The 19547-nt window shown below is 42.8% G+C and overlaps 3 protein-coding genes across 4 annotated transcripts; 2 read left to right on the top strand and 1 right to left on the bottom strand.

Annotated features, from left to right (window-relative positions):
* The first annotated feature begins 41 nt into the window (after positions 1–41).
* On the top strand, positions 42–1561 carry LOC124467129 (sialidase-3-like). The gene is made up of 2 exons (XM_047019275.1): positions 42–432; positions 581–1561. The coding sequence occupies exons 1-2, from the start codon at positions 220–222 to the stop codon at positions 1559–1561; spliced, it is 1194 nt and encodes a 397-aa protein (XP_046875231.1). The 5' UTR covers positions 42–219.
* A 4182-nt stretch (positions 1562–5743) lies between these two features.
* On the top strand, positions 5744–8607 carry LOC124467383 (cell wall protein DAN4-like). Its single transcript, XM_047019662.1, has 2 exons — positions 5744–6041; positions 7265–8607. The coding sequence occupies exons 1-2, from the start codon at positions 5982–5984 to the stop codon at positions 7733–7735; spliced, it is 531 nt and encodes a 176-aa protein (XP_046875618.1). The 5' UTR covers positions 5744–5981; the 3' UTR covers positions 7736–8607.
* A 6456-nt stretch (positions 8608–15063) lies between these two features.
* anxa14 (annexin A14) lies at positions 15064–19076 on the bottom strand. 2 transcript variants are annotated; one of them, XM_047018600.1, is made up of 13 exons: positions 18951–19076; positions 18622–18661; positions 18001–18097; positions 17713–17801; positions 17142–17261; positions 16917–17007; positions 16669–16748; positions 16461–16499; positions 16274–16358; positions 15998–16093; positions 15718–15773; positions 15463–15570; positions 15064–15244 (listed from the first exon to the last, which is right to left on the bottom strand). In XM_047018600.1, the coding sequence occupies exons 2-13, from the start codon at positions 18646–18648 to the stop codon at positions 15185–15187; spliced, it is 948 nt and encodes a 315-aa protein (XP_046874556.1). In that variant the 5' UTR covers positions 18649–18661; positions 18951–19076; the 3' UTR covers positions 15064–15184. The 2 variants fall into 2 exon arrangements, with proteins under 2 accessions (XP_046874556.1, XP_046874557.1); XM_047018601.1 differs by having other exon boundaries at positions 17142–17255; positions 18951–19075.
* Positions 19077–19547: the final 471 nt, after the last annotated feature.

Raw genomic sequence — 19547 nt, 5'->3', positions numbered from 1 at the left:
ATTGAGGTTAAGGTAAACCAGATCAATTGTGGTATGAACAAAGAGTATAGAAGCACTTTGGTATGAATCACTGATGAACACGTCCTTGCAGAACATATCTTACAAGGCGTGGGTTTTAGACACTCCTGGACACAGGCAATAAAAATAGCAATACCCTTTGACCAAGCTAGTAGTATTTATCAGTCAAAGGTGAATATATCTACAGAGTAGGAATCAACAATGGGCAACACACCATCGAAGACGGTTCTGCAACCTGAGAAAACAGCAGTGTTTAAGCCAGAGTCAGGAGCAGTTTACAGGATCCCATCTCTCATCTATCTGAAAGAAACAAACACATACCTAGCCTTTGCAGAAAAACGGAATTCCAAAACTGACGAGGATGCCAAATGCCTTGTGATGAGCAGAGGGACAGGTCAAAGTGAATCAATCCAGGTGAGGAGCTTCATTTTCCACATCATCGCAGCATGGTCTCAAGGTTTGAGTAAAAGTAGTAACATGACTTTATGAGGTGACTGTTCATTTTTTACCATGTTGTCATGTATCATACTGTATGCTATTACTTGTTTAAACACCACTGTAGTGGTCCGAGGTTGAGGAGCTGACATCAGCATCTTTACCACACTACCGCACCATGAACCCTTGTCCTGTCTTCGAGAGGAACACCAGGTCTCTCTTCCTGTTCTTCATCTGCGTCCTCGGCAACACGTCAGAGTGTTGGCAGATCTTCACAGGCAAGAACAAGGCCCGCCTGTGCTACGTCACCAGCAGTGACCATGGGCAGACCTGGAGCCAGGTGGAGGATGTGACAAACAGCACGATCGGTGACACGGTCAGTGACTGGGCCACATTTGCCGTCGGTCCAGGCCATGGCCTTCAGCTGGAGAGCGGCAGGTTGATCATTCCGACCCATGCACAGTACATCTCTAGACGATGCTGCTCAATCCCGGTCCCGCTGACGGTGAAGCCGTACGCCCTCGCCGTGTACAGCGACGATTCGGGCAAGACGTGGCACATGGGCGAAATGCTTCAGGGTCTTTCGGGGGAGTGTGAGATGGCAGAGATCATCGACCGCGATGGCAGGCATCACGTGTACTGCAACGCCCGCACCATGGGAGGCCACAGAGTGGAGGCCCTGAGTGAGGCAGAAGGGACTTCCTTCGACACGCCCCGCTTGGCACACCAGCTGGTGGAGACGGGCAAGGGTTGCCAGGGAAGCGTTGTTGGGTTCCCTGCCCCGGAGCCCGAGGCTGGCAGCAAAGGTGGCACCACCACCCCGTCCCCAGGCAGTCTGACCTGGCTGCTCTACAGCCACCCGACCGACAAGTCCATCAGGAGGGACGTGGGAGTGTATCTGAACCGCACCCCCCAGCAGGAGTCTGGATGGAGCCTGCCCTGGGTCATCCACTCAGGGCCCAGCGCCTATTCTGACATGGCCTACAATGAGGACGGAAAGAGCTTCGCCTGTTTGCTAGAAAGTGGGAAGGATAGTGAACTGGAACAGATCGCTTTTGTGTCGTTTACCCTGAATGATGTCATTGAACATACTAATAAGAAAAAATAGGCCTTATTGTTTTTAAAGGTTGTTTTCCAGTGGTAATCAACTCCCCTCTTGTGTCCTTGACATAAAAATCACTTGTGATAAGAGATATATGTGATATGAAAGGGATATGAATTCTCAACATGAATATTTAAATATTATATAACATGTATATAAATATTAAAAGATTGAACATTTTAGATTTGTAGATGTTTCTTATTTTAGTCAACTGGACAGGGAAACAAGTTTAATATGAGAGAGTTAGCGTTAGCGTTAGAGTTAGAGTTAGTCATTTGTCACTGCTGTATAGTCCTGGAAATCCAGACTGTAAGTAGGCTATGAAATGCAGAAAGCATTTAACTGCCACTTGTTGACAACATTCTACCTAGTTATCAACTTGGACCTTGCCTAGGGTGTTGTCGGGTAATATGTTGAGGTTAATGGGTTCAACATGTCACAATGCCCATGTTTAGCCAACTAATCAATACGTTTTGACCTCTGTATTACCCTGGACCTAGCTTGTCCTGTTTATTCTGCCCTTGTGGTGCGCTTCTATGTAGACCAAGACAGGTAGCTACTGTAACAAATCAAACTCCAGTAATGACAAGGATTTACTTTTCTTATACAGTTTACTGAAGGTTCTCGATGTTTTTTTGTAAAAAATGAAAATACAACACAAGAATGGAAGCATAACGCTACATTAGTACACAAACACAATATGACATGCCATCAAAGGAACATGAAAAGACAGCTTACTGCAAATGTATGTAAAATAGAGGAATTCTCTCATTCAATACCGATAACCCTACACAGACTGAGAGCTAGCTTTAGGTAGCCTACTAAATGCGAGATGCTTGGAGCGTGTCCTAACAAACACGTTATCGACAGAAATAATGTTACAGAACACTTTCCTGCAAATATAAACGTTTACACCAATTATCCATCCTGTACATGTACTTAGATATAAGCAGTGGCCAACGCAAAAACGTAACAAGAAAATAACTACAACAAACGTGAGTTCATCTGCGCGTCTTGCTTTCAACTGGGTACGTTTTCCATTTCCCACCCGTGCATCCTACATACCAAATAGATTCCATAGGGGGCGACACACACTGTACTTCAATGCAAAACAATCCAAACGAACAATGTATGTTTTCAACCTAAAACAAATTAAACGTAGGAAGGCAACACACTGTTCACAAGCATTTCAGGTATTCCATGTAGCACTAGCTATTTTATATGTTATGAGTGCAAGAAAATAAAGTCCTTAGGAATTGTATGAAGGGAAAGTTTAGAAAATCGTCTTGTATGATCCTATAAAAAACACCTTTATTCAGGGCAAGTCTCACGCATTCGCCGCATTACTGTACAACCATTTTCTAGCAACACCTTGAGAGAAAATGGGTGAAAAATACATTTCAAACATTTCTCACGCTGAATCTAACTGCTATCTACTTACAATCACTGTGGTATCTTCAAATAGAGAAGCAACGTTAAAATCGTTTGAAACGTTAAATCTCCATGGAGCTCTCGAGAGTTTGGGAAATAATCGGATTGATTGCATTTACAGCACAATATATAATAATTGTCATAGATTTATTACCAGACTGTGTAAAAAAGGCCACGCAAACCTCGCGGAAAATAATAAAAATAGAAGCCAGTCTATTCTCAATTTTGTACTCTTATGTTTTTCTTATTTTTTGGATGATTAGTGGTAGATGAGAGACTTCAATCTTCTCATGCAAACTTTCATTCTCCTTCAAACCCCACAGGTGACATAACAGGAGGTCTGAATACCTGTCTAACACAGGTTGAAGAACAAACAGTGTTATCAATCAACAGTATCTGTTTGCAGACTGCATTTTGGTACCGTTTTCCCTTGAGGGGGTTCAGTGCTCCAACAGTGACGCACAGATGAAGCTCGTTTGTCTCGCTAGTTAGCTATGCAAATTACCGTTACAGTCACCTTTGCTTATTCTCCAGCGACACTGTGTTACTTCTATAACATTGAAAGAAGTTTATGATACAGCCCATAATTTATCCTCCTTTCAACTATTGGCTGCTTTTAACTGTGTAAAAGCAATACACTTAATTAGATTAGATTATGGGCCAGATAAATCATATACTGCCCCTATTTATTGTGGCAGAGAACTGCACCACTGGCAAGGTGGCAACAGTATATTTCAAGTGGTGGGTTACTCAGAAGTAGATTTATTACAAGAGATCAGTTCTACATGGGAAACCCCCCTGGACTACCTCCATTTAGAGCCCAAATTCTGCATTAAGTCATGTATGATTCCCATTTGGAACGCTAAGAGGTAGGGTAGCAGTACAGCAGTATCAGACTGACGAAGCAACTCCATTACAGGAGCCACAGTCTTATCTGGTAGACATAAAAGTGAACTGTACCAGGAAATGTGAGCAGGGGTGATAAAAAAAGATGATAAGACTCACAGGCCTTAATTTGTCTATGCGTTCCCTCACGCCTGGTGCCAGGACAGGGTGTTACAGGAAGAAAGTTTGCATCTCAGTGCCCTTGTGGCAGACTGTATCCTCTCAGTAGTAGTCACCTAGGTGTGGTCCTAAGGGACACAGGATTACTGGGAGAGGACTTTATGGACCAAACCAAACGGACTTCCATAAAAATGAAACTCCAAAACATGGACCAAAACTCCAAAATGACTTCCTCCATTATCCAAGGGGCGTGAAAGTATGCACTGTGAATGTGGTGCCAAATGACAGTGATCCAAGCAAGCATATCTTGTTGTCAATAAAGTACCATGTTGAGGTACAACTACAGTCTCTGGCAAGAAACCTGACCTCCTCAGTAGAGTAATGATTACTCTACTGAGGAGGTCAGTAATCACAAGAGGAAGTCCATGTTAAATTAATGTATATATTAAGTCATTATTTTCATTATCTAATGTTATATTAATGTATACATTAAGTCATTATATTCATGATCTTCCAAGCATGTGAGGAAAACAAGTAACAAACCTTAAGCAATTTTAGGGGTGAATATGTCATCATGCATCTGTGGGACATATCTTTGACATTTGCAAAGCTGAGGTCCAAACTAAAGTGTGCATGATGAATGTGACAGGACTTAATAGTCCTTTATTCCAGATCGCCTTCATTTACTTAGGACCAAAGCAAGTCTGGTTCATGTGTTTTCCATGAAATGGAAGTCTTCAATATAGACCTCCCTGCTTCTGTGTGGCGTATTATATTTCAAGAATTTCAAACTCTGGGATCACTGTTTAAATGTCACAAATACTTAGTCTCTGTTTGCATAAAATGTTTACACTGTGAGCTCCAAAATCCTGTGAAATGAAGGCAAGTAGTGCAGCCTGTAAAAATGTGTTGGTTTTATGGTTTCCTGAAGGCAACTTAAAATTATAGAAAAAACATACAATATATTGATGTGAGGAGTATTCTTTAAATAAAACACATGAGAGAGTTGGTTGGCTTAATCTAGCTTGGAAGCCAAAATCTTTTTAATCCAATGTACCTTCTGATGCATTTACATTTATTCATTTAGCAGACGCTTTTATCCAAAGCGACTTCCAAGAAAGAGCTTTACAAAAGTGCATAGGTCACTGATCATAACAACGAGATAGCCCCAAAAAGGGTAGCCAAAACATGAGCATACATTGTGAAAAACACAAATAAGTGCCAAAGGGAAGAACCATAAGAGCATACAGTTAAACAAGTTACAATTAAACAACATAACCTCAAAAAGTGTACCTTGAAAAGCAATAAACAGTAAAATATTTCACATCGAGTACAAGAATTTGATGCCATGAACAATACAATTGTAATGTAGATTAATTGTAACACTTTAGATCCAGGTGCTTGTAATTAGTGTTAATAGGTAGTAAGGCCTTAATATGCTTATTTACAATAATATGTGTTATTAAGACTATGTAAGAGTCAATAACATGAGTAAGGGGTTAGGATGAGGGTAATCGAAAGATGAAATAAGTGTTCATTTATAGGTAATGAGGCCCCTATAAGATGTTTTTATGTATTAACTAGACTTACTAACTGAAGGCTTCATTACATATAAAGGAACACTTCATATGTAATGGTTAACGCAGGTTACACGCACCCGGATTTAAATTATTACTGTGTAACTCAATAATAAGGACAAACATTAATATCTAATATGCCTGCTTGAATAAATATGTATATAACTAACACTGTGTACACTGTTTCCTCCGACCTCTTTACATATCAGACATACTCTAGCAACTGCTCTCTCAGTCCCCAAACCTGGCAGAGATAACTGGCACCAGGCCAGAAAAGTGTGACCGCCCTGCCCCAGACCGACATGGTGGCCAGGGAACTTTACTACCTTAGGGAGAGCAGGGAGGTGGATATATAAGACCAGGTAAAGACCGGGCCTAGTCACAGAGGAGCTTGAGAGAACCACCAGCGAACCATGTGGAGCTTTGTCCTGCTAGCCTTTGTGACCTTGTTGCCAAGAACTGTGGATGTGGAGGTAGGTGATGACCACCATCCTTACTGGATAGGATACGGTGCAATAGCATCTATTGGTGAAGGACACTTCTGTAGTGGGCATTTGCTTTACTACAAAAATCTGCATTCATTTAAAATGATTGTTTAATTATATTAAACAATTAATGTTATTTGAATTCATCCTATTTGATTTATATGTAATGAGTTTAACGATTGATGTGAATATTTTGAAGGGTCAAACCGATGCTACACAACAATATTATTATTGTGAAGCATATTCAATAATTACATATTGATACAGTAATTCTTTTGAAGGTTTAAGACATGAATTCTAAATATTTTATTTGCATGATTGCAGTCTTATTGCACAGGCAGAGCAGCATAAGAACACCCTAGAGTGTAATTTCTGGTCAAATTAGAGTATGTAATGTATAGTGTGTCGTTAGGTTATGATTAGGTATTATAAACTCAGTGGTTAGATCTGGTCAGGGTAAAGCATTTCACTTGTGTGCTTTGGCTAGGGCAAGGCACTCAACGTGGGTGGTCAGGTTAGGGATTTCAATTTGTGTGGTTTGGGTTAGGATTAGGTTTTCTAAAGTGTGCTCAAACTCAATCTAAAAAACAATGAACCTGTTCATATGAATCATACTCTCTTGCACCCACTCCCTTCTATATTGGCATATCAGAAAACACTTGTTGGAGTGATAGGTCTTATCAGTGGAACCAAAGCAGAAAGTAGGATGAGAGGAGATGAAAGGCAGAGGACACAGACAGGAAGCACTTACACAAGCCTCATCGTCCAGACTGCCAAGTCCGGTTGGGGCGGTGGGCGAGTTCAGCCAGCCGGATCATGGCGAGCGTGACCTTTCATGGCGAGCGTGACCTTTCGTGGCGAGCGTGACCTTTCATGGCGAGCGTGACCTTTCATGGCTCGACTATGTGTAATCAATGTCCTTTCACAGATGAGCCTCGTGTGGTGGCTGTTATCTTTGCCATCAACCACTTAGTGCCCAAGCCACCGGCAAAAACAAACATGGACAAGGATGTAAAGACACACACATACTTGGTTGCCTGACTTGTTTGAGTTCATGAGAAGTGACCGATTTTAAATATTTGGATTAATACCTTGATGTAATATTTACTGTACAATTTGTTGTTTCTGACCATCATGCAGGCATTATCTTACCTATAGTACAAGCGAGAATCAGATAAATATAATAAGATATACTCTCTGTTTCTTCACAGACTGCGACTGTGACCTCCAACGTCACTGTGACTCCAGATCAGACCCTTACAAACACGACCACACCTCCAACGAACCACTCCACACAGACCACCAGTGTCTCCTTTACCTCAGTCAACAGCACCACTCTCCATCAATCAACTGGAGTCACACCCGGCAGAAGCAACGCTACCACGGAAACCTTCAACAGCAGCGTGACTCAATCCCCCAATACAACCACAGCAGTTATAGGAACTCCCACCATCAGTACCAATGCCACTCAATCCACCACCACCACCACCACTGGCCACTCCAATACCCCCTCCTCCCAAGCTTCCCTTTCCCCAAGCACTGGACTCGACCCGACGATCAAAACAGAGGACCCTCCCTTTCTTACAACCCAGCCGTACACTGGGGGCAGCTGTGCCCTTCTGGGGTCCCTGTACCTCGTCTGGGCTCCTCTGCTCTCCGTCCTCCACCTGATGCTGATGTAGGAGAGACAACAAACTGGCTGTCCCGTCGGAGAGTACTGTTGAGTAGAAGTGTGTCATTGCTTCTCATTATTAGTTTTTCCTTCTCCGTCCAACTGATCATCTTACCATGTAGCCTACGTTCATAACATACCAATGTTTGTGTCAACCTATATATATTTCTAATGTAAATGGACTATGAGCAGCAAATTGTTTAATTTACCGTACATAGTTAGTGTCTGAATCAGCAGCTGCTGTATGGAGTTTGAAAGAGCTATGAAGTGCTTCTGGACTAAGACTTTCCCCACAGACAAAGAGAGTGCGGAGCTTCTTACCATACATAAAGAACTGGTTCTACTAAAGGAAAGACTCAACACATTTATTATGTGCAAATTCCCATAAACATAAACACACAAGCAACAAACTTGTTGATGGGAATGTAAGTCAATTAGGTCAGTTTTAATTTTATGATATATTTTTTTCTTCATAAAACATGAAGATAATTGTATTCCTGATAGATCAAGTATTGTATTCCTAGTTTATTCAAATTGGTTTTAAATAATGTCTTAAACATGTGATACACCTTTCTGATAGGATCTTGTGTACACACCAAAACAAACACACACACACACACACACACACACACTGACACACTCTGCACACAGAAACCAGGAACATTGTGACAAGGAGTGTCTTGACATGACCAAACAACATTGTGCAACTGAATGTACATCATGTTTTATCAGCTCTCAAAGCGTTGTTCATATCTAAAAGTCACAACTGGGCATACTTTACATAGATGATCATGGCGATTTGCAATTGTATGGGCATATGTAAAGCCCATGGTGACATTGCTTGTAAATATGGCTGTACAAATTAAATTTTATTTGATCTGATGTCTTTACCCTGGGGTAGGGCATTGGGGTCATAGTCAAATGGGCGATAGGCAGCGTGAGTAAAGACAGCGAATCGCTAGAACAATCAGCCAAGGAGGTCCTCAATCAACGTTCACGATTCTGAACACTCTCACACGTGCACCTTATTTTCAAATATCTGATTGTGGCATCATTTGTAAAGAACAAAAGAAATTAGCTTGGATGACGTGAAAATATCTCATGCCTTTCTTTTCAGAACACTATGTCCACCAGCTGAAAAGTTATAGATTTACACCAAGTTTAACTAAACAGGTACAGTAGAGAGCATTCTTTGATGTGTTTTCTAAAGGAAACCCAGATGGATTGCCAGAGACAAGCCTTTAGGTTGTGAAATACAGAGATAGAATTGAACATGTTGCGGAAACCGCATGGATCAATAGACAATCTCAAGCACCATAGCACTGATATTCATCTCCCTTTAAAACCTAGAGTGAAAGATTAGGACAGTTATTGAACCAACAAGACAAGGACCAAAGAAAAATATATAGCTCTCACACATTCACAAATATTCTCTACATCAGGACTGACGTATTGGTCAATGAACTTGTGGTTTGGGCAGTCTGCTCCATTGCAGCTAACTTCCTGGAGGCAGCTTGTGGAAGGCTGAGGGTGATTTGGGTATATTATAAAAGACTCTCTCTCTCTCTGAGCAGCATACAGACTACAGGGACCTACCTTGCAGCCAAAACAGGACAGACGAGAGCCGAGTCAGCCCAGGATAAACCCCGGAGAACTGAGTTAACCCAGGATAGACCCAGGAGAACTGAGTTAACCCAAGATAGACCCAGGAGAACTGAGTTAACCCAGGATAGACCCAGGACATCATTTGACTTTGTAGTACCTGATTTGACTTCTGCTGTCAGGTCATCATCTTTTTCCTTTGATATGAAGTACCTGAGTCTGAGTGTCACATTTGCCATCCTGGTTTGTTCCTTTGCACAGGTAATTTTCATTTTCAATAATCATAAATGTTTGATTTGAAGTGTGGATTTGGTTAGCTGAGGGTCCGCTTGGAAAGAATAGGAAAGTGAAAGGGATTGACCTTTTACCGGAACCAAATCTGAATCCAAAATGATCTGTCAAATATTTTGTCTGAATAACAAAACGTTTGAATAAGATTAATGTGCAAGTTAGAGGATAAAAAACTATCCTTATCTTTCACACACAGCTGCTGCTAGGCAACACTATATCGAAATCCTCTTTAAATAACCCACTGACTGTCCTGTACTTGTGTTTAGAGTACCACAACCATGGGGAATTCAACAACCACAAATGCTTCAATGACAAATATGACCACTTCAATGCCTGTCAGCACTGCAAACACCACCAATACCACCAACACCGCGACAGCAGGGTCGAGCAGCACTTATTCAACCCCCAAATCGGGGGGCAGCCTTGTTACACATTCCATAAGTCTGTTGTCAGGCACCCTGCTTCTACACTCTCTGTGGCATTAAGTGCCAACAGAGTATTGGAGTCATATTGACTGTGTACAGGCCATGATACTGACAGTATGAAAACAGAGTTACTGGATGAAGTTGGTGTGCCGCCAGAAGAGAATGATTCCAGCTTACGTTCAATTTTCAAACAAAAGTTTTGTCTTACAGCACAGATACTGATATCTTAGAGAGAGAGACAGAGAGAGAGAGTAAGAGAGAGAGAGAGGGAGGGAGAGAGAGAGTGGGAGAGAGAGAAAGAGAGAGAGATGAACAACTGGTCTTTTGTTTGTCTTTTCTAATTGCTTGCCTGTCTTCAATCATTGTTGTCTTGCCTTGTCTGTTTCATAAGATACATTCATGTAATTTGTGAAATATCAATCAAAAAAAGGTTTATTTTCAAATGCACTCAAATAAACTGTTTTTATGTACTGTGTTCCTCTTTTTACTGCTCCGTCATTGTTATATCCTTATATTTTTATCAGCGTATGATGGTAAAATTTGAATAACGAATATTCAACAAACCAGCTGTCAGCTCAATACAAGTGACTACAAGGCAATGACAAAAATGTATTTTACGCACAACTGTGAAATACTTCAGACCGCCCATGCACTGCTCCTCATGACCCTGGGCAACACCTGCGTGGTCCATGTTAAGAGTCTCCTTTTGTAGCAGAGTCTCATTCAACTACATTAGTCAAACATATTCAGATGTGATGCACATCATATCAACTGTCCATACATAAGGACAATACAGAGGGACGGTCACTGATTGGCCGTCATTACCCCTCGATTACCAAATCTCGCTATAAAGTCTGATCGCCAAAGAGTCCTTGACGCCTCCATCATTCATTCATAAACGATAAATAAATGATATTTACTTCCTTTACTGCTCTCTCCTGATTGAAATGAACCTTGGACACGCCTCAATCTCACTATAATAAATCTCATCAAATGTAATCTGCCTGCTCTTAACTCCTTGTTTCATTTACGTAAGTCATGTTTATGATTTGTACAGGAAATGAATCGTTTAGATTCCAGTAGTAGACTTCTTTATCTTGACACAAGACTATTTTCCATCTTTCTGTTAAACCAGTTAATTCTGTTCATTGAAACTAAACCATCTCTCATAGAAAATTAATAATCTAACTTAATCATTTGATTAATATTTACTTCACTTTACTAAATTCTTAATATATTTTGCATGTGCCTGTTGACCATTGTTATGATTTGCTTTACAGAATACTGGTTCTCACTTAAATAACAAGTTTCCTTGATTTGCCAGAAGGCAATATTTAGGTGGTGCCAGTGAATAAAAACATCATTATAATGTATATATCTTCTTAATAACCATGCTCCTTACACTCTCTTATTTTCAAAGTGTGTATCAGTATTCAGCGGCGGTCCTAGCTCATTTGGCGCCCCGGGCAAGTTTTACCCTTACCCCCCACCCCAACCTTACCCCCCACCCCCCCCTTACCCCTCCCCCACCCTTACCCCCCATCCCACCCTTACCCCCCCCCCCCCTTACCCCGCCCCCCCCCCCCCCCCCACACACACACCCCGGGACGAAGTTATCCGCCGAGGTCTGGTTTTCTTTCCCAATCTGCAGATTGATAATACTTACTAAAAAACAGAACTCAACTGAACTTAATCACTCGGTTTATGAAGAGACGGACAAAACACTTTCTTCATCACCTACCTCCCCAATTTCTTCTGCCTATAGCCAGCCTGTCAACTACAAACCCCCACGTCCCCTTCAGTAAATTCCCCCTTTATTCGATCTCTTCGTCCTGTGTTTGCGCTTCTGCATTTGGGTACACAGATTCTGCCACCCCATCACACATGGGTAAATAGTGTGCACTAGCTGCACCGTCTGGAGCTAGTGCACAAGTTACTCAGTTTAGCTGAGTAAATATCTCAGTTTAGCTTGACCTATCAGTCTCATAATAAATACTTGACCTCCTCAACTTATTTGGATGGATGTTTAACCATAAATACAACAGAATCACTTCAGGAACAAGGAACTGGACAACGTATTTTGTATTTCCTTACAGCCAGAGTGGTTGATCTTATCAAAGATCAAAACCATATATTCCATCTTGGCTTCTTTTCAGACAGGTCCAGTAAGTGTTTTTTATAGCTCCAGTAGTGACAACATAACTACAAGGAATAAAGTAAAGGTTAAGTCTGCTAGCCATTTATATGTAATATAAATGAATTTTGTTCAAACACTTTCTTCTTTTTTTCTATGGTGACCCCAACCCTTACTTTACCTTTTTTATTCTATTGCCCTGATCTAAATCACAAGTAAAAAATTAAGGAAGTAATCCATGTTAAAACTAAACCCCATAAAGTTAGGCGGAAGTGGAAAATGTCACATTGATGCATGCATGTCAAAATATGTGATGAACATGGTTAATGACAAATGGAATGTTACATGACAGATAGGCTACTGTGGAATATTTTTATCCTGTTGTGTGGATGGAGTCGAAAATATGGTAACCTGATGTGATGAACTTGGGTAGGAGAATCATGGAGTTGGACTGTGTGGATACACACAAATCTAGAGAAAGGGGTAAAGGCTAGTAGCAGCTCTGTGACAGTGACTACATTTTTTATGCCAGAGAGGGAATCTGCTGTCTGTTGATGGCGAATCATCTAGTCTAGTGAAATTCTACTGGAAAGCACTCAAATATGAACCATCAGGCAGTGGTGGTTCTAGACTAATTTAACTGGGAGGGCCAAGGTGGGGCCAGTGTTTAATCAGAGGAGCACATAAAAACGGAAATGAATGACATTTAAACATTAAATACTTTAATTTAGATTTACATTAAAATCATACTCTGGCTCTCCCTCTTCCAGCTCCTCAGCTCTCTCAATACCTTGAGATGTTTCTCTAACTTTTTTATTTACCGGGGCAAAAAAGGCTGTAATGTCAATTTCTCGTTTCATGATGACTACTAGAAGAAGAAAAACAACGTAAACCCCGCCCCCCCTCAAAAAACCATTTCATTATTCAGTCAGCTCAGGTCGGGCCACAGGGGGGGCCAGGGACAGGGGCACTGGCCTCTGTAGGCCTCTGTGTAGAACCGCCACTGCCATCAAGCAACGTCATGGAAAACCCTTGTCAAACTTGGTCATTGTTATCCTCTTGTGTTTGCTCTGATGTGTCTTTATTTAGTCAAACATAGATTTGTCATTAACAGAGAAACCTTGAGAGCAAAGGCTTGGACCGAGCTCTCAAAGTCATAAATAGTGAACATTTGCACCTGGTCTGGCACGGCATCCTAAATACCAGGATAGAGGAACACACATCTGCACACACACACACACCAATATAGTGCAGGTTCTTCCTGGAATGATAAAGGTGTCCAAGTCCATCTCTACAGCATCTATATAAGAGGACCTTGCCACTGACCAGTAAGTAGACACCATCAGTCAATGCAGCAAGAGGACCATCCAGACTGGAGAGCAGAGCGCACACGCAGTACCTAATACCCCCCTAAACGCTCTCCCAACCAGCTGCTGCTCTGTTCAGCCCCCAGGACCTCCCTCTTGTCTCCAAAGGAGTCGCAAACCCATAACCCAGCTCTAGTAAGCAGCGCTCTGTCTCTCAGGACTTCTGTTTTTCCTGTATCTAGTTTGAGAATGAAGGCTCTTGGACTCTGCATGCTGGCCCTTCTGGCCAGCACTATGGCTCAGGTAAGACACACACAAATTCCTTGAGGGATTACAAATTTTGTTACAGCAAAAAATAGTTGCCGGAGTCTGACTAATGGCCTGTGCTTCGTGATTTGAGAACCCTCTTCTTTGTTATAAAGAATTAGTTGACTTGGGCGGATAGAGACATGCCCTGCTTAAAACAAAACAAGTAGATGTGTTACTCTTTTAGGAGTTTTCTAAACTATGTGGTACTTAAATGTCTTACTGCACCATATGGGCCATGCTTTCGATCATTAACTAAACACGTATGTTGTCTGACTGTGGTCTCTTATCTCTCTCTAAAACAGGATTCAGGCAGCTCACCTGCACCTTCCACCACTGCTCCCACGACCATTACGACACCCCCACCAGCATCCACCTCCACCACTCTGCCTCCTGCCCCAACTACCACCACTGCCTCCACCGCTGCCCCCCCACCAACCTCCACAGCTGCCCCCCCACCAACCTCCACCGCTGCCCCACCATCAACCTCCACTGCTGCCCCCCCACCAACCACCACCACTGCCCCCCCACCAACCTCCACAGCTGCCCCCCCACCAACCTCCACAGCTGCCCCCCCACCAACCACCACCACTGCCCCCCCACCAACCTCCACAGCTGCCCCCCCACCAATCTCCACCGCTGCCCCCCCACCAACCTCCACAGCTGCCCCCCCACCAACCTCCACCGCTGCCCCCCCACCAACCTCCACCACTGCCCCCCCAACAACCCTCACCACTGTCCCATCCACCACGTCCAATGGAGTCAGCCCTGTGGCCAGGGCATCTCTGACAAGCTCTATGGTGCTTCTATTGCTCTACATGCTCTGGCACTAATAACCCAATGTCCCCTCGGGATCTGCAGGCATAGTGCACAGGCCAAATAGACAGGAGTTGGCGTGGTGGTGAATTTAAACAAACGTGTTTTTCCAAGAGTACATTTTTCTGTATGTCTGGATCCGGGTTCGTTTTTAGACTCAGGTTAATCTTTAGTGAAAAAGAACACAATGTGAAATGGGAAACTGCTTGTGATATTTTAGACTGTTGTCCTTGTGCAGAAATTTTTCAGTCAACAGATCTGTATTTATTTGATATGGATGTTTGACCTCCAGTGTCCTTTGAAATAGGCTTCTTGAAGTGTGCATCCAAAATGTGTAAATGTAAACTTGATAATTATTGTATATTATTATTGAATTTGCTAACTACTGTATATTTCAAATAAAGTTTTTTTTATGTCAGTAAATTCAAGCCCAAATGTTTGCTATGACACCTGAGAATTATCCTAAATCTGAGAAGGATGATCATGTTTATTTTCTTGTTTTGTGTATGCCATTATCAAAGACTGAGACAGCACAGGAAACTTCCAAAATTAAAGGAACAAAAAATGATGAAGGAACGTTAGTCCTCAGATCGACAGATACCCAGCAGAGCCTGCAGGTGCTCCCCTGTGAATGGTTTCTGTGGAAAAATGCAGAAGTAGTTTTAGATTAAACTTGATTTAAACTCGATTTAAAGCTTCATTGATAATTTTTAAGGCCGATGATTAAATGCGTGTATTTGCTTGTGGACACATGAGAGTATGCGCTCATGTCTGTATGTGTGTGTGTGTGTGTGTGTGTATGTGTGTGGGGGTGGGTTATATGTGTGCATGTGTGTGTGTGCACACCATGTCATACCTGCAGGGCGGTGTAGAGCGAGGTGCCGGTCTTCCTGAGGAAGGCTGCTCTCACACACAGCAGGTCCTCCTCACAGTGGGTCACCATCACCCCCTGTACCACGGCAGTCTGCAGGGGTCAGGACACACCCAACAGTCCCCGGTGAAACATCTACCGGCACTGACATTGAAAAACATGACTGAATAATCTGATGACCTGTCCGGCACAACATTTTCTACCTGCCGGTCAACGATGGAGATTTCCATAAGGTCTCACCTTCATATTCTCCAGTCTTTGGGCTAGGTACAGATGAGGATTTCTTATGCAGCACACTGCGAGCGAGCAACACATGCACACCCACAGGGTACAGGGGACAAAAGGGGAAAAAGCAGTAAGAAGAGGCACAAACACACGCACACGGACACACACACACACACACACACATACACTCCTTCACACATTCCGCCTTCCTATGTACTGTACTCTGCTATCTGTTGACTGATCTACAGTTGTCAGGAACTGTCAATTAATACCAACACCAACCCATATACTTTACCTAATGTTTGCAGGCCCAGTCTCAGGTCACCACTGAACCGTTTCTGAAGAGCTTCATCCACCATTTGTTCCCTCTCACTTTCCAGCCTGTTCAACACTGCACACACAACCAGGCACAAACAAAGCTTTCAGTCAGGAAGAAAAAAATAAGTTCAGTTGTGTACCTAGCACACTGCTGCAGCGTATATTTGAATATATTTGAATTTTCGCAACATTTTCGCAACATTTACTTGACCAAAGACACACACAGAGACAAAAACAGACACAAGCACATTACCTTTATTGAGGTGGTCTGGGTTTCTAGTAGTCAATATGGCAATCCAGGGGTCTGCCTTCTTAGCATCAAGAGCTTGAGAGAGAGCCTGTAGCAAGCACAGTACACACACACACACACACACACACGATAAGTACACACATCATGGCAGAATCAGTATGTGATGTCATACTATATAGGAGATCCTTACCTCTGTGTCTGTTTGTAGTCCACCAACACTTTCCTCTCTCTGTAAAGAGAGAGAGAGAGAGAGAGAGAGAGAGAGAGAGAGAGAGAGAGAGAGAGAGAGAGAGGGAGAGAGAGAGAGAAATAAAGAAAGAAAGAAATAAAGACAGTGAGAATTTCAAAAGATATACGATCATGATTAGTAGGAATGCAAGAGACAGGGGAGCTGTTACCCTGAGCAGAGCCATGAGCAGCTTGGTGAAGTCACCACTGCTCTCTCCCTTCAGATCCTTCTCCAGATCTTTCTGGAACACTAAAACACCACAACATCACCTCCTGTCATTCAGGCCCCTGCAAGCACTTCCAGTATTTCAATGTGTTTCACCAGTGATTAGAGTCAGCTATCATCTCTTTATATCAGCAATAAGATACATTATCAGGGATTGTGTGTTTTTGTGTGGTTTCCAGGGTTGGGGCCTACTGGTGTTGTAAGCAGCAGAGATGTCTTTGAGCTGCTGACTGGATGTGGTGCACAGGATTTCCAGCAGAGTTTCCTCATCTGTGCCCAAGCCCTGTGTAAACACACACACCCACACACATAAACATACCACACACGCACACACACAAATGTACACACATCAAAAACACATAGATAAAACACACAGACACATACACACACACAGACACACAAAATACACAAACACACCTCCATTGCCATGCGTAAGCGGTGAGCCTGGAAGTGCAGAGGGGTCATCATGAGGCCCAGCAGCAGAGTGGCCAGGTCTCCAGACACAGCCTTCTTCACCCCAGCAACCAAGTCCTGGGCCAACACACCACACACAGTCAGAGAGACACACACAGTCAGAGAGGCACAGTCAGAGAGAGAGACAGGCAGAGAGAGGCCGTCAGAGAGACACAGTCAAAGAAAGGCCATCAGAGAGATACCGTCAGAGAGACACAGTCAGAGAGACAGGCAGAGAGACACAGGCAGAGAAAGACAGTCAGAGAGAGACAGGCAGAGAGACAGGCAGAGAGACAGTCAGGGAGAGACAGTCAGAGAAAGACAGGCAGAGAGAGACAGGCAGAGAGAGAAAGGCAGAGAGACATAATCAGAGACTGTCAAGGCTTCTGGTGGGAGACTTAATTTACTTTGCATGAGAAACAGAGACAGAGCAATACAGTGCTACAGATGTGTGTATGATATTGAGGAAAACCTCTCAATCTGAGGCATAATGAGGCCTCTGAAGGAATGTGTTGAGGTGTGTCTGAACAGATACCTTCTCAGTGATGGACTGGTAAACTTCCAAGATCTGCTGCCTCTGGGCATTGCTCCTGTTAGTCAAGATTCGGACCAGGTTGTTGGCATCTGCACCGAAGGGCTAAAGTTACACTCACACGAGACACTAAGAGTATGCATGGAAGTAATCAAAACGAATAATGATATATTTCAAATGCATCTACTGTTTGTCAAGCTTGTGTTTTCAGTATGTGTCTAATTTACTGTAACACAGAGACTTTACTGTAAGCATAAGCTTCTGGAGTTCATTTGACAACCCAGAATGCACCTTTCTGCTCCAGGGCGGTTTGGATCTCCAGCGCGTCCCTGTCAGCGTGGAAGTTTGAGTAGGACCTCACGGTCCCCAGGGAACCCCAGGACATATCCTGGAAAGACCGAGACATGGACATGGAGAGAGAGACATGAAGAGAGACAGACAGACAGACAGACAGACAGACAGACAGACAGACAGACAGACAGACAGACAGACAGACAGAGAGAGAGAGAGAGAGAGAGAGAGAGAGAGAGAGGGAGAGGGAGGGAGAGAGAGAGAGAGAGAGAGAGAGAGAGAGAGAGAGAGAGAGAGAGAGAGGAGAGGGAGAGAGAGAGAGAGAGAGAGAGAGAGAGAGAGAGAGAGAGAGAGAGAGAGAGAGAGAGAGAGAGAGAGAGAGAGAGAGAGGAAGAGACAGGCCCAGATGACATTCCGTCGTAGATCCATCACGCAGATGGAAAGGAGAAGAGACAGCGGCAAAAAGAAGACAACAGTTGATGAGATAACCTTGACTTTTACCCTGAGGAATTTCTACAATGCAAGATGGAATGAAAATGGGGGTGGTGGAATGAGAGGACAGAATGTCCTGGAGAAAATAAGAATGAAAGAAAGACTGAGAGAGAGGATGTCATCACTCACAGAAGATGTCAGAAATATTGAGTCCATAGCTGATCTTCAACTGAAAGAGGAGAAGGACGTACACACACACACACACACACACAAATATGATTAATGTGATAATGTCAAGCATAATAAGTATTTCATTTTCTTTAGATCATGACTAATATAATAAAGTATGATAACATTTCACAATCAAACAATGGTATGAAGATTTGAGTTTTTTCCCCAGTTCTACACATCCTCAATGTTTTAAGCAGAAACACAGAGAATGGCTTTATTATGACAAAACTGTGCGGCAGATATTTTATATTAATGTATAAAACACATAAGAGGGTATGATTTCCTACCTGTGACCAAGGCTGAAGTATGCTGTGTAGAAGGAGAGCATCTATGTCAGACTGAAATGTGAGCAGGTGTCTGTGGTGGACCACCTTCCTTATCAGTGTTGTATCTTTGTTCCACTCTTATGTCAACAAACTACCTTTTGAAATAAACCAGATCCCCTCAAGATTTTCCTTTCGGGCCAATGAGGGTTTAGAAACCTCCCACATGGGCCATGTTCATTGGTGGGCTAGGTTGCTAAGGGAAACCATGCGTACAGTTCTTGCATTCCAAATGAAGGTGGAATCAAGTTTGCTGTGAGAGACCCTTGCCATAGAAATGACTCTGAAATCAGCACCGGTAGATTGGGCTGAAGGGCTTCTGTAAAACCCTATTTGAGTCTGGAGCTCTGAATATGAGAAGGTTTGATGTTGTGTGAATATTTTTATCCGAGCAGGTTTGTTTGAAATGAAATTATATTGTCCACAGCATCAAGCTGTATGCTATCTGATTATAATACTTACCTGGCCACATACCAACCAAGATCATGACACCAAGTTTTTGGTTTCAGGGTCAAGACAAGTTGAACAAGATAAGGCTTGCTCAAAAGTAAAGAAGATTCC

Source organism: Hypomesus transpacificus, chromosome 4 (assembly GCF_021917145.1).
Source record: "Hypomesus transpacificus isolate Combined female chromosome 4, fHypTra1, whole genome shotgun sequence".
In the NCBI taxonomy this organism is placed as follows: Eukaryota; Metazoa; Chordata; class Actinopteri; order Osmeriformes; family Osmeridae; genus Hypomesus; species Hypomesus transpacificus.
The sequence above is the reverse complement of the archived record's forward strand: the minus strand, read 5'-3'. Positions and strand labels throughout refer to the sequence as shown.

Coding starts and splice junctions, on each gene's coding strand:
- LOC124467129 (XM_047019275.1), top strand. CDS start 220: ATGGGCAACACACCATCGAAGACGGTTCTGCAACCTGAGAAAACAGCA. Junction 433..580: donor GTCAAAGTGAATCAATCCAG/GTGAGGAGCTTC, acceptor ACACCACTGTAG/TGGTCCGAGGTTGAGGAGCT.
- LOC124467383 (XM_047019662.1), top strand. CDS start 5,982: ATGTGGAGCTTTGTCCTGCTAGCCTTTGTGACCTTGTTGCCAAGAACT. Junction 6,042..7,264: donor CAAGAACTGTGGATGTGGAG/GTAGGTGATGAC, acceptor GTTTCTTCACAG/ACTGCGACTGTGACCTCCAA.
- anxa14 (XM_047018600.1), bottom strand. CDS start 18,648: ATGGACTCAATATTTCTGACATCTTCT. Junction 17,008..17,141: donor GCTTACGCATGGCAATGGAG/GTGTGTTTGTGT, acceptor GTGTTTACACAG/GGCTTGGGCACAGATGAGGA. Junction 16,094..16,273: donor CCCAGACCACCTCAATAAAG/GTAATGTGCTTG, acceptor TTGTGTGTGCAG/TGTTGAACAGGCTGGAAAGT.